The 15,590-nt window shown below is 40.4% G+C and overlaps 1 protein-coding gene across 2 annotated transcripts in view; it reads right to left on the bottom strand.

Annotated features, from left to right (window-relative positions):
- Positions 1–15,590, bottom strand: part of Map3k3 (mitogen activated protein kinase kinase kinase 3) — a 68,414-nt gene that overhangs the window by 39,270 nt on the left and 13,554 nt on the right. For both annotated transcript variants that reach the window (XR_015630647.1, NM_001107058.3), the window contains 1 exon segment: positions 2,028–2,068. Coding sequence is in view for 1 of the 2 variants with exons in the window: in NM_001107058.3 (NP_001100528.1) it covers positions 2,028–2,068 (41 nt within the window). In the remaining variant the exon portion in view is untranslated.

Genomic DNA, 15,590 nt, shown 5'->3' with positions numbered 1-15,590 from the left:
CTAAACTGCTCGAAGTCTGGTTAAGATAAGAAACTGTGGCTTCCCAGAACTAGTTAAGAGCCAGGCTGCTGCCATCCCACTTACTAACACATCTTAGGGAATGCTGAATTGTGTCTTCCTACTAAGTTTTTTGGAGGGAACCAGTTGTCCTCTCTGCCCTCTTACAGGATAGTCAAGGTCCTCTACTCCTAAAATGGAATTCTATGAAAGTGAGTGCTTGGACAAACGGACAAGTCACTACTTCTTTGTCTTTTTCTGTAAATTCCAAATTAGCAGGGGCCTTCGTTTCTGAAGAAACTAGGGCTGGAGAGGCAGATGGCTCAATAGTTAAGAGAGCACCAGCTGTTCTTCCAGAGGACCCGCATGGCAGCTAACACCCTAGCTCCAGTTCCAGGGGACCCTCAGGCACCTGGTACACAGAGATGCGAGCACACACACAGGCAAAACATGGACACATGTAAGATTTCTAAAGGAGAAAAGATATTACTTCCCTGTAAACACTAAAGAAAGTCCACATGGCCCTCTTTACAAAATCCTAAGAAATGAAACACATGAAACTCGAGATGTCTGGCACAGAACAGCTTAAGTTGGCTCTTTAGTACCACATACTCTCTCAAGCTCTCAGTTCTACACATACTACACAAACAGCAAATGCTATGGTTCCTGAAAACAACTCCATTTAAAAAAAAAAAAAAAGACTTTCAAAACCTTGACAGCAGCATTCTGCAGCTCCAGCTTCAGAAAGCCATTCCTGCCTGACTACCTTAAATACCTGTGGTTTCCCTCTGGCAGCTTCTCTGAAATCAAACACATACACTTTCACAGTTTAAGTCTACTCACTGAAACTGCATACCACTTTGGGAACAGGGCACTCAGGAGACCGTAACTGCATAATTAAGCTCCAACACAATTGAGCTTTTGATTCCATATCTATTTCTGAAAAGCCTCTGGTGCTCTAAGTTTGTTCACTCCTCAAAAACTGTCGGGCCAGAAACTAAAAAGTACCAATGATGAAGTGGCACTTAACTTCCTTGCTACTGTCAGGACACAGGAGGACAGGATGGAACTGCAGACAGAGCTCTGTTCTTCCCTCCTCTGGGTTTAGAATAGCCCTAGACCTCAAAGCAACAGCAGGACCCTGGCTCTGCAGAATTACCATTCCCACAGTCCTTTCACTAGGAAGCTCTTCCAACCTTGTACATTTCTCTAAGAATGGGCCATTTTGAGGGAGAACAGCAACTCTCCATCTCCTTTGGAGTAGACTTCAGTAACCTTGTGGGACTGCAGTTCACCCCTCTGTGGTGGTTCAAATGAGAATGCCCCCTACAGGCTCCTGTTTGAATACTGGGTCCCCACTGGTAGAATTATATGGGGAAAATTAGCAAGTGTGGCCTTCTTGGAGGAACTGTGTCACTGAGGGTGGGCTTTGAGGTTTTAGAGGACTCCCACCATTTCGCTCCTACTTCTGAGTCTTGCTGTGAGCTATTAGTGACTGCTATAACCATGCCTTTGCTTCCCTATCAAGGATTGTAATCTTCTGAAACTTTTGTAAGCTGTCTCCATCATGGTGTTCGATTACAGCAGTTGACAAGTAAATAAGGAAACACACAAAGAAAAGGAGAAAAAGTATGGGAGGGAGCTACAGAAGGGCATGTATGACAACACTGAAAGCATATGTGGGTGAACAGAGACCACACCCACAATACAGGGCCCTAAATGCTCCTTGAATTAAGTAGAATTACATTTTTGTCTACTGAGAATTACTTGGCTTTTTATAAAATAATTATGACTAAAACATTAAAAAGAAACATGAATTAAAAAGAGAAAGGAAGGGGTTGGGGATTTAGCTCAGTGGTAGAGCGCTTGTCTAGCAAGCGCAAGGCCCTGGGTTCAGTCCCCAGCTCCGAAAAAAAAAGAAAAAAGAAAAAAAAAAGAGAAAGGAAGTCTTATAATATAACTAGAGGTAGTTTTCTGAGCTCAGTGCTTTCCCAGGACTTCAGCATACATTAACACAGAAGGCAACTCACCGTCTCTCCCCATTGTGTTCAAACTTGATTCTGACGTCACTCTGCCAAAGGAGTAACAAATAGGTTAGAGAGTTCTCTGAAGTTTCTGGTAAGTCATGGATAGCCCTTTAGGCATTGGGCAAACATTACCATTAATAAAACACCTAATGGCGCCTGTTCCAGGCTCTCCACTCAGAAAGAACACTCTTTCCTTCAGACTTAAAAATCCCACTTTCTCTTCCCCTCTTTTTTTCCTTCAAAAAATTTCATACAATACATTTTGATCATGTTTTTCCCTTCCCTAATTCCTCCCAGAACCTTTCCCACCACCCAACTTTTTGTTTTTTCTCACTCTTTCAAAAACAAACATAACCACTGTGGTGGTTTAAATCAGACTCATGTTTAAATGCTACTTAGTGGAACTATTTTGGGATGATTAGGAGGTATGGCCTTGTTGAAGGAGGTATATCACTGGAGGATGGTTTTTGGGGTTTCAAATGGCTATGTCAGGCTTGCTCCCTCCCTCCCTTCCTCCCCCCTCTCCCCACACAGCTGTCTGCTTCCCACCATTGACGATCAAGGACTAACCTTCCAAAACTGTACCCAATTAAATACTTTCTTCATTTAAATTTTTTTGCTTTGTTTTGTTTTTATTTCTCAAGATAGGATTCCTCTATGTAGCCCTTGCTATCCTAAAACTCAATCTGTAGATCAGGATAACCTTGAACTCAGAGGTCTGCCTTCCTCTACCTCCCAAATGCTGGACTTAAAGGCATGTGCTACCACCAGCTAGCAATTGCTTCTCTGTAAGAGTTGCCTTGGTGATATATGATCTCTTCACAGGAATAGAATACTAAGACACCAACAAAAACACAAAACTAAAACAAACAAAACAACTCATAAAACAAAAAAATGCCAAAACAAAATAAAACCAAATCAAACAAACAAGGAAAGAGTTCATTTTGCAGGACAACTACTACTCCTGGGCCTGGGGCCTACCCTGGAGTGAGGTTGATATACCCAGTGGCACTCCATTAGAAAAATAATGATTTTACTTTGCCAACAGGTATCAGTTGCAAACAATTTCTTGGTTAGGGGTGGGACCCCTGTCCATATCCCCCTCTCAGGGCAAAAGACCATTATTTTCTAATGTGTTACATTCTTTCAATTCTGATGTGCTACAACAATGCAGTTCAGAGACAACAAAACCCACTCTCTAAGTTTTATTTTTAATTATGACTTTGTGTGCATATCTGTATGTGGTATGTGCACTTAAACGTGAGTATATTTGGAGGCCAGGGACACTGGATCCTCCTGCAGCTAGAGTTATAGGTGATTGTGAACTGCCTGATATGGGTGCTGAGAATCAAAGTCAGGTCCTCTGAAATAACAGCAAGTGCTCTCAACTACTGAACTATCTTTCCAGCTTCCAAACATGTTAACAAAATTCCTAGGTGGCCACTACTGGTTGCTTGCTCTGCTCTGATACAGTAGCTTTCTAGTTTTACACAGTCACTGTTTCTACGCCTGACTCTGAATTTCTCTACTTATTGCCACCTGGTCATGATACCTTTACTTCTTGGGGTTGCAGAAACGCTCAGTGATTAAGAACATGTATTGTTCCTGAAGATTACCAGCACTGACATGAAGTAGCTTACAACTGCTTGTAACTCTAGCCCCAGGAGATGCCTCTAACCTCAGGCATATACACATAGACATACATACATACGTATGTATGTATGTACGTACAAACAAACAAATAAGTAATAAGATACTATTCCTTTTTTGCTGACTCAGCTAAACAGAACAAAAAATCTTGCTGCATATCCTTCTAGTTACAGATAATGTAAATCACTTATCATTTCTATACCTCAGTGTTTACAACTGCAGAATGGGGCTAACTCTACCTTGCAGAGTTGCTATGAGAACTAAATGAGATAATATTAGGAAAATATCTGACAAGAAGTAGACATGTAATACATGGTTTTTGCTTCTATATCTGCTGCTGTTCTATCATTGATTTCCCATAATCAGTGGGTTAACCAAGTAAAGTAGGAAACTAGACAAATAACCTTAGATATTGTTCCTACTTAATTTAATCCAAAATGACTATCCAGGCAGCCTATAAATTTTGGAAAGGCAAGGATTGCTTATCTAGTGTCTGTACCACCTGCCAAACAAAGAAATGGCATGTTATATGTGTGGTTAGTATTTGTTAAATGGATGAATGGATATAAGAACAAAACCAAGTGTAAATGTTAGAAATAAAAGGTAAACTGGGGGGGGGGGTAGGGATTTAGCTCAGTGGTAGAGCACTTGCCTAGCGAGCACAAGGCCCTCCGGAAAAAAAAAAAGAAAAAAAGGTAAACTGGGTGTGGTGGTGTAGGCTTATATAGTCCTAGTTACTTGCAAATACCTTGAGGGAATCTGAAAATGACAGGAAAAGGAAAGAGATTATCAGAAAAGAAAAAGTCGGGCATAGTGTTTTGAAAGTAATATTGTCAGGAAATCAGTAAATAACAGATGAAAGAGAAAAACAGTTCACAATCAATTAATGAAAATTATTCTGAAAAAGACGAATTAATAGACTATAGCTGGGAAGAGGGGGTTTTAGGCATCTAAACATAAGGAACACACAGAAATGAAACAACACTGCAGAAAAGGAAGGGAGTTTGTAAGAAAGGAAGTATGCAAAAAGGGCTTCCTTTTCCCAGGGGATTATACATCTAGGATTCCTTTCCAATCCTTGAAATGGAATACTGGCTCTGATACATACTCTAAAAATTACTGCCACTCTCAAAGACATTTCATATATGTAAAAATATATACTTCATTTAATAATAGTAATTAAGTTCATTATGTGTTTACTTTTAATGTAAAATATTACTATTTCAAAAAATAGTGACTGAATGCAAATCTCTTTAATGCATGGCCTAAGAGAGCAGGTTTTCATGCCTGTTTCTGCTTTCAATCTATTGTAATAACCTACATCATGAAGCCTCTGGAAAATCCCACTATATATCCTTATGAGGAAGAGGTAAACAGGGCATAACATCACAGTATTATTATGAAAAGTCTTAACTTCATATACTGCCAATGTCTTTCAAAGGACCAAAGGAGGGTCCTACAGGGTCTCAAGGCCATACCTTAAGAATCGCTAAACTAGAATAAAAGAATATCAGAGCCAGATAGGTGATTCAGGGGCCAGTGAGATGGTTCAGCTGATAAAAGTGCCTGCAGCCAAACTTGAGGTCAATCCCAAGACCCAAAATGGTGAAGAAAAAGAACCAACTCAAAGTTGCCCTCTGATCTCAGTACACATAACCTGGCATACACATACACACAGAATAAACTAAAATATAATTAAAATTTCTTAAAATTATGGCTTAAAGCATCATAAAAGTACTCACTCTTCAACTAAACCAACACTGTATTCAGATACACCTATAAGAACCTTACCCAGTCCCTTTACTGGCCCCTATTCCACAGTGGACCCTAACTCAAGCATTGCCCTATGTTAAATTAGTGTAAAGGGAACTGAAATTTTACTTCAAACCCCAAATCACTACTACCAAAGTCTAAGCAAGCCAAATGACTAGTAAAACAGCATATAAAAAGATGCCGTCCCTGATGCTATGACAGAACAGAATGCAGACTTCAATGGCTATCATCCTATGCCCAGAGAGACTAATCTGAGCCAATTCCCAATCTGAGTTTGTCCTGTCAGCCACAAATAAGGAAAGTTCAGATAAAGACAACTATGCTCAACTCCTTCACTATTCCCCTTGATTTAGTTAAAACCTAGTCTCCTCTGACTTCTATGATTTGGTTACAGCCTAAAAAACAAAATTAACAGCAATCTAACCACTTCTGCTCCTTTGCTGGTTCCTCCTTCATGCCCTCTCTAACTCCTCCCCCAACATGTGATCACCCATGGACTTCTGGCTTTTTGCTCCTCTCAATACCTTCTCTTCAGTCAACCTCTAAACAGAGGATTCCCATATCCCTAGGCCCACCCCAATCTAAGACGAAGCAAAGCTTCAACTGACTGACATGTATCTGAAGCAGATATGAATTTGCTAAGAAGGCAGCAATGGAGAATAGAGAGAGACCGGAGACAATAGAAGCACTTATTGCCAAGTCCAAGTACCACTGTATTCACATGGTAGGAGAAAACCAACTCCCTCTGACCTCCAAGGTATACAGACAGACACAAGCACATAAACAGACACAGATGCATACACACAGAGGCACATTCTCTCTCTCTCTCCCCCTCCCTTTCCTCCCATCCTCTCTCCATTAGAAGTAGCTACAGCAGCCACTTTTAGTCCTAGAACCCAGGAAGCAGAGGCAGAGGCAGAAGCAGAGGCAGAGGCAGGTGGATCTCTATGATTTTAAGGATAGACTCATCTACATAGTGAGTTCCAGGACAACCAGGGTTACATAATGAGACTCTGTTTTTAAAAAAATAAAAATTAATAATTAGGATAGTGTTTGGGGACTGAAGAAACAGCTTGGAGGCTAAAAGCATGTGTTGCTCTAGCAGAATTTGGTTCCTAGCACCCACAAAGTGGCTCACAACTATCTGTAACTCCAACTCCAGGGGATCTGAGGCCGTCTTCTGACCTCCCTGGTCACCAGATTTGTGCATATTACACATACATACTTTAGGCAAAATACTCAAACACATTTTTTAAAGGTCAGCACAGGAGTCAAACTACTTTCCTTAAGTTCTGATTCTACAGTTTCCTGGTTGTGCAATGTTGCTTTGTCATTTAAACCTCTGTGACTCAATTTTCGCATCTGTAAAGTGAGACTGGTGATCGTACTTTACTGAATAGACTTTTCAAAAATTTAAATTATATAATCACATAATGAGATTCAAATATTTGACATGCAAATTCTCAATAAATGATTACAAAAACTCCACTATCTTTTAGCCAAAATACTTGAAAGCAAAATTATCTGGACTGCACATTTACGACTTAAAAAGGTAGCATGGTATATACTCTGTATATCATATGATGCTTCTTTCTCTCTGAGGGCAGCAGCTATGGAAGCAACCTATAGCCGAGGCAGAGCGCTCTCAAGTCATTTCCAGAAGTTAGCTGTATGTGGTTCTCATCGACAGCTGGGACAGAACTGAATTCTATACTCTGGCAGCTGGATGTTTCAAGGCAGTGCTTGCCCCGCTCAACATCGAGTGCAGTGATTATGGAGAAAGCTACCCTCCCCCTCATACTGGACACACCAGGTTAAGCCACAAAGATTCATGGTTTATTTGTTAATACAGTATATGGTTTGTTCTGTTGTCAAATGAGGTGCTGCAAATAAAAAACAAAAAACTGGGACTAAAGAGATAGCTCAGTGGGTAAGAGCACTGGCTGCACGTCCAGAGGACCTGGGTGTGAGTCCCAGCACCCACATGGTGACTCACAACCATCAGTAACCTCATTATATCAGGTATCAGTCACATACATCGCACACAGACAGGTGGGCAAAATACCCCTACATATAAAAATAAATAAAATTTAAGTAATAGCAATAAAAACACCCTAAAATTTTTAGTTTTACAGAATTTTTAGGTTTTTCAAAACTGCAGATGGGGAAGTGAAAACCTGCAAAAATCAAATCACACACAGTACAAATGTGCATATTCTCACTTTCCCTCCCTTGTAATCTGTTAACTTACCTATGCGTCTGTATCAACTACTCTCTTAAACTAGTCTCTCTTCTCAGTGTCATTATTTCTTTTTGTTTCTCTTCTAGGGGTAAAACCCCAGGTTTCACACATGTTACCTCTAGCCACATTGCTCTTCTGTGTCATTATATCAAGATGTGAGGGGCAAATGGCTTAATGGTAAGAGCATGTGTTGCTCTTCAAGAAGCCTAGAGATCAGTTCCCAGCACCCATGGGACTCCTGACTACACTTAATTCCAGCTCCAGGGAATCTGACATCCTCTTCTGCTCATAAATAAAACTGTTTTAGAAAGTCTGAAGAAATGGTTCAGTGGTTAAGAGCGCTGGCTGCTCTTCTAGAAGACTCAGGTTCAGGTCCCAATACCCATATGGTACCTTACAACCTTCTATAACGAACTCCAATCCCAGAAGACCTGATGGCCTTTCCTGATATCTTCTGGTATCAGGCATGCATCTGGCTCATACACATAGTTAAAACAAACAAACAAACACATAAAATAAAAATAAATCAATCCAAGAGATAAAAGAATACTCACCTACATACACATCGATCTCTAAGATCGTGAACCTTTCCTTCCTTCCCCCTTATTCTCCTCTTAAATGCCTTTAGCATGAAACTCTGCTCCCCATTCTTCCTGGTATCCCATTGTTGAGACCCTTTCCCCTTAGCCCTGCATTCTTTAATTGTTCATTTTGTTTTGGGAGATTTTTGGTTTTTGTCTCTATCTCACTCTGTAGACCAGACTGGCCCTGAACTCACAGAGATCCACCTGTGCTGTCCTTGAGTGTTGCATTAACATAAGTGCCATCATGCCCTGCTAACTCTAGATTCTTTTTTTTAATTTTTTAATTTATTTTATGCATATGAGTACACTGTAGCTGTCTTCAGACACACCAGAAGAGGGCATCAGATCTCTTTACAGATGGTTGTGAGCCACCATGTGGTTGCTGGGAATTGAACTCAGGACCTCTGGAAGAGCAGTCAGTGCTCTTAACCGCTGAGCCATCTCTCCAGCCCTAACTCTGGATTCTTAAAAGCCATTTCTACACTTCTCAGGTCCTCTCTATTCTTTTATGTCCTACTATTTATCCTACTCATTCTACATTTTCCCAACCATCTAATTACCTCTCTTACCATGTTCCTTCCTGTTACAAAAAAATTATTAGTGATGCCCCTGACCTGTAGAAGAAATTCTAAATTTTCTGCTATCATTTGAAGCTTCTTCAGTTTACCTAACTATACTATATAACCCATTCCCCCAGGAACTCTGTTCTACAGCCAGCCCAAAGTGTACCTTGTTTCCTCAAATAAGCCATAGTCTTTCCCCTAGGTCTTTAATCACCCTTTTCCTAATTGTCACCTTATTTTCAGTTAACTAAACTTTTACATCCTTTACATCTGGTACAAATGCCACTTCTACTTGAAATCCTAAAGGCTAAGCCCCAAGCTCATGCTTTTCACTTTCCTAGCATCTGACAGGACTCACTCTCACTCTCTATACTATATCATGACACACGTCCAAGTCCAGCTACCATTTCTCTCTCAAATCCTCCCTCTCAGCTTTCTCACCCCCAACCCTCATTTTTTTCCCAAGACAAGGTCTCACTATATAGATCAGACTAGCATAAAGCAGTGATCCTCCCACCTCTCCTGAACGAATGCTGGGGTTATAAGCATGTGACCCATGCCCATCTTCCTTTTCTTCTTTCCCACTCTCTTTCCCGGGTATTTCTCATTTCCCAGTAAGACTATGTGAGTTCTGGGGTACACAAAACATGGCACATTTTGAGGGGGGTGTCTTTAGGAAGCTTGACTACAGACATATATTAAACTGGCTGGAAAAGTGCCACAGCTACTAGGGGGAAAAAATATAACACAAATACTCAGGCTTGGGGTACAGCTCAGTAGGTAGAACGCTGACTAGCATACACAGGCTTTGGCCTGGATCTCCAGTACATGAAGCTGAGTGTTGTGGCACCTGCCTATAATCCTACCACATGGGAGATGCAGGCAGGAGGATTAAAGTTCAAGGTTGTCCTCTGCTATGAAGTAATTCAAAGCAAGCCTGGGTTATATGAGGCTCTGTTTCAAAAAAATAAAAACAAGCTGTGATGGTCTGAATGAAAACTCTCCCTTATGAACTTGTAAGAAGTGGTACTATTGGAGATGAGGCCTTGTTGGAGGAAGTGTATAACTGGCATGGGGGTTAGGGGCTGGGCTTTGAGGTTTCAAAAGCTCAAGCCAGGCCCAGTGGTCCACTGTCTCTTCCTGCTGCCTTTGGATCCAGATGTAGAACTCTCAGCTATCTCTCCAGCACCATGTCTGCCTTCATAACACCATGCTTCTCACTATTACAGTAATGAACTAAACCTCTGAACTATAAGCCAGCCCCAGTTAAATGTTTTCCTTTATAAGAGGTGCCATGATTTTTCTTCACAGCAATAAAACTCTAACTAAGACATAAGCAAACAAAAAACCACAAAAGCAACAAACAACAAAATATAATTCAGGTTCAAGTAAATCAAGTCCTTGGTCCAAAGGTAGAGTTGACAGAGCAAGCCTCAAGGTTGATTCAAACCTAACAAGGACAATATAAAAAGCTGACCAAACTTATGCAGAAACTCCAAAAGGGCTCTAAGAATGAAGAAACTCAGAGTTTATTAAGTAAACATCGTCAACTGTCCCTCAGTTATCCTCTCTTGTACCCATTCTTCTAATTCTACACTGTCCCTTCTTCCTATAGTTGCCCTTTAAAACAAACAAACAAACAAACAAAAAAACCAGGGTATAGAGGAAATTTCTGGTTTCTTTGGAGAGTTAGTTAGGTTATAATGATAGGGTAGACAGGTGAAAGAATGTTTGCTAAAGCAGACATGTGAGGTTTAGAGAGACTATAAGTAAGATCCCACAGACAAGGGAAGTTTGAGCATTGGTTTGCTTTGCTCTGCCTCGCTAGTCTTGGCTGACTACTCGCATACATTGGTTTGCCTTATATTGTGTTGCTGATCTTCGATGATGGTGACTTCATAGAGAGAAACTCACCAAAGAACTTCTCATGAGATCCCTGTGGCTTCTTGGTGCTCCCGCACACTCGGGCCCACTGGTAGTCTCACGCTTTCTTCTGAATTAACTGGCCTTACTGATTTGTGTGTGGCTTCTGCCGAGTGGACCAGACTGCAGCTGTTGATTTGTGTTTGGTGTTTGCTAGTGGATTGAACTGAGAACAATGAAGATTGGATCGCCCCAAAGAACTATTTAATCAGATCCACTTCTCCCATATCCTAATAACCTTTCTTTTCCACTACCTCTGGTAGGTGGTGGGCTAGAGGGGAGGTTAAACCTTATTAAGGTAAGTTGTGAAAATACATGTCTACACCAGGGTCTTACTACTTAGCCCTGGTTGACCCGAAACTCACAGATATCTGACTGCCTCTGCCTCTCTAGTTCTGGAATTAAAGCCATATGCCATCACAGCAAACTTCTCCCTGTGTGTTTTGGGTGGTTCCTTACACATTTGGAACCAGGGTCCTTTTGCCAGAGATAGTAAATAAATTAAATGAAAAGGGAAAGAAAAATAATTTTTTTATTTATAAATGTGGTGAGTCATAAGAAATTAATGGAAGCACTTCTAGGCTCACATGTATCTTATCTTCAAGCTGGCCAGCCCTCATCAGCAATCTGAAAACAAAAAAAAAGGAGTTCTGAAGAGTCATGAGTGTGTCTACCACAGGAACAGCTACACAGTGTAAATGATGCTTTTATTTACTCAAACGATGGGATGAAATGAGAGCCATACCCAAGCTGTGCGAATATGTGGCTTTGGCTGAGCCAAGAATGTTTCTTTCTCTGTTCTAACTATCTGCAGGCCTATGCCTGGAAGCTTCTAGCCACTGTACAGTCTAATCTTCCAAGCTGACTGATTCAATCCATGCTCTCTTAGCTTCTGAGTGAATTTTTCTGCTTGGCCTCATACTAACTTTGGCAATATGTTCTAATCTTCTGGCTCCTTCTCATTCTCTGGTTCTGTCTTCACCTGTGTCTAGCTTGTTCTCTCTGAAACACATCTCTGTAAAACTGTATGGGCTCAACTGCCATACATCCACATCACACCAAACCACATCTTTCTTTCTTTCTCCCTCTTCCTTTCTTTCTCTCTCTGTTCTTAAGTAGCCTCCCTTTCCTATGCTACTCTCATGTGTGTTGGGCATATCCTATCTATGACTCATTTCATCAAATCTTTCTCTGATTCGTCATTTTATCTGCCCCTCAATTAGACATCAATTCCAAACATGGTGGCTTCCTTCTACAAACTAAGCTTACCTTCATTGTTAGGGATCATAGGTATGTAATTAGGGAATGTCTACATTCTAGCCAGATCACATAGACCTAGAAGGTCTTTGGATGTGAACCTTTGCCAGAGCAGCCATGGTGCTGGATTAAAATTCCCCTATAGCTCTGTATGTGGCCTGGTAAGGATTATCTCTCCTAGAATTCTCTAGTCTGGAACTGGAAACTAAGGCTCTGCCCTGCTTGGGCCAATCATGAAGAAAACAGCTTTCCCATCCAGAAATAACCACTGTGAGTACCTAAATGTACTGGCTGATTTTGTGTGTCAACCTGACACAAGCTAGAGTTATCACAGAGAAAGGAGCCTCAGTTGAGGAAATGCCTCCATGAGACCCAGCCGTAAGGCATTTTCTCAACTGTTGATCAAGGGGGAAGGACCCAGTCCATTGTGGGTGGCACCATCCCTGGCCTGGTAGTCTGGGTTCTTTAAGAGAGCAAGCTGAGCAAGCCAGGGGAAGCAAGCCAGTAAGTAACACCCCTCCATGGCCTCTGCATCAGCTCCTGCTTCCTGACCTGCTTGAGTTCCAGTCCTGACTTCCTTTGGTGATGAACAGCAATGTGGAAGTGTAAGCTGAATAAACCCTTTCCTTCCCAGCTGATTTCTTGGTCATGATGTTTGTGCAGAATAGAAACCCTGATTAAGACACTGAAGAATCAGATCCTGACCTTGGAATCTATGCAAGCACGGAGAAGATTAGTAAGATTTAAGAAACAGAATTCTTAGAAATAAGGATTATGTTTTTCCCTCCAAATTGATCTTCCGAAATTCGGCTAGATTCAGAAGTTTGCAAAAGACCATCAATTAGATAGTAACAACAAGCCAATAAAGAGAGCAAAAGCTTAAGACTTTTAGCTCCACAACAACATGCACCGTTCTGGTTAGAAATTGACTTTCTCCAAAGCTCAAATCCATAGTGCTAAAAAATAGAAGAAATTATATAATTATTACAACTTTACATTTATGTATTTTATGATGTGAAAAATACATTCTCTGATCTTGCAAAATTCTTAAGTAGAAACAATGCACATTAAATAGGTCTCTAATTCAAATGGAAAAACTGAGGTTCACAAAAGCTATCTGAATTACATTCAGTACAATTTTTGTGACTAGAAATCAACAGGTCTGTTTATTTCCTGGCTGTACTCCAAATCTTTGTGTGAAAGCTACACAAACCGTAAAGTGTTGCTTATATATGTATTTATAGTCGCTAACATTGTTAACTGCTGTCATAAAACTCTGTGTCAACAGGTGGTTAACAAACAGCCTGTGACTGCTGGGTGGTGTACTTTTCACTACAGTAAGCTGCTGGCTCCATGAAGAACTAGCAACCAACCATTAATAGTGAACTGTGAGTTGATGAGTGCTGAAGAGAGGCTCTGTAGCAAAGACTGTAAAGCCATGCACAGGATGTGTCATGCATCCAAGATGTCAGCCACCTCTGCCTATGCTCTTGGCTTCCAGAGACCTAACATATAGAAGGAAAATGACAAAATAAAACAAACTTATCTCCTAACAAATGTTTATGGCTGAGACCACTGCCCATGAATTCCCATAACTACTTAGAATGCATATTTACTTCTCTTTCAGTTGGTTAGGAAGCTTGTTTATTTAGGGAAGCCGATGTCTAAAGTCCTGCCAAGCAGATATTTGAATTAGGTTTTCTAGTTCTTCCAGGCCTCACACATAAAAAAATCTGTCAAAATCCCAACTTGGTACCGCCATTCTCACACTGAAGGGCTCTCCCAACACTGTTCTATCCTTGAATAAACAATTTCTCCCACCAGCCAAAATATTTGATTACCTTTAGCTTCAACTCTGGTTTTTGAATCTTTATCCTAATTTAACATTTCTTAGTCCAATTTAGTATTTCAGCTATTTAAATTAGGTTTTTAATTTTCAGCCCCTCTTTTCTTAAACACAGACCTCTGGAAGAAAACAAAATGGTAATGAACAAACTATTTTATGGGCTGGAGAGATGGCTCAGCAGTTAAGAGCACTGGTTACTCTTTCAGAGGACCCAGGGTTCAATTCCCAGCAACCATCTAGTGGTTCACAAGCATCTGTACCTCTGCTTCCAGAGGACCCACCTTCTGTTCCAACAGCAATGTATACTAGGTAAACATGTGGTACACAGACATACATGCAAGTAACACACTAGTAAACATAATAAAAACGCACAAACAAAACACCCAAACACCATTTTATACTATCTCAAACCTAAGTTATTATAACAAAAAGAATCATAATAAATGATGATTCACTCCATAAATTGTAAAGATCTGTATTAAGAAGTGAAATGACTCACATTGTCAGGCTCTTTTCATCACTTAACCTATAAACACATCTTCCTGTGCATCCTCTGTACCCCCATCTCACTCGGTTTTTTAGAAATACACTTGTTGTCTTCAAGATTTTGCTAAATACTTTCCAGAAATGTCTACATTTCCTAAAAGAAACCATTCTACAATCTTGAGTTTATTAAAAAAAAAGTATCTTGATATTTTTATTGCCATTTTATTTAGCATAAAACCTTGGATTTCTATCAAACACTGACAACACCCCTTTGTGCTAGGAACTGACCCTCCCTACCAACTGAGCTATCTCTGATCCTTGAGCTTACATTTTTATTTTATTTTAAATTATCTATGTATCTATCTATCTACCTACCTACCTACGTACCTATCTATCTCATGTATGTGAGTACACTGTAGCTGTCTTCAGACACAGCAGAAGAGGGCATCAGATCCCATTACAGATGGTTGTGAGCCACCATGTGGTTGCTGGGAATTGAACTCAGGACCCCTGGAAGAGTGGCTCTTAACTAGTGAGCCATCTCCCTCCAGGCCAAGCTTAAATTTTTAAACAGCCATGTCAGTTCTTCTGCTTCTCACACACACTCATGAATACAATATTAAAGATGATTCATTAATAAGCTTATCACAATGCAGAAACTAATAACGTATGGGGAAGGCATGAATTGCCAATGAATCTATACATTTCTAAGCATGTAGTATCTATCTTTCCCTCATCCTAACCCCAGCCCCAGAAAAAGGGTCTTATGCTGTCGTAAAGTTGTTTTGTCCAATACAATAGCTACAAGTCACATATGGCTATTTAATTTAATTTAATTAACATTAAAGAAAAGAGAAAATACAGTTGCTCAACAGCTGCATGTGGTCAGTGGCTACCATACGGGATAACACAGAAATGAAACATTCCTGACTGCACAGAACCTTTGGACAGCACTAACGGAGGCTGCTGAGGAGTAATAAATACTACTGTGAGAAATGGTCCCTACAAGACAAAATTTGAGTCACACTAACTAATGACCTCTTCCAGCACTAGGGGCAAGTTTAAATGCACATATCAGCTTTCATAGGTAATCTGGGTCCTTACCAAAACTTTCTTTTACTCACTGGCCCCTGCACATGAGCTTGTGGTTACTGTGGGGCTGTTCAGAAGGGCTGAGCTGCTGTCGTTATGCTTTTTCTTTAAAAATAAAAAAAAAAATCTGAGGTTAATAACTTGTATCCT

The sequence above is a fragment of the Rattus norvegicus genome, chromosome 10, assembly GCF_021556685.1.
Source record: "Rattus norvegicus strain SHRSP/BbbUtx chromosome 10, alternate assembly SHRSP_T2T, whole genome shotgun sequence".
Lineage (NCBI taxonomy): Eukaryota > Metazoa > Chordata > Mammalia > Rodentia > Muridae > Rattus > Rattus norvegicus.
This window is presented reverse-complemented; position numbering and strand designations above follow the sequence as displayed.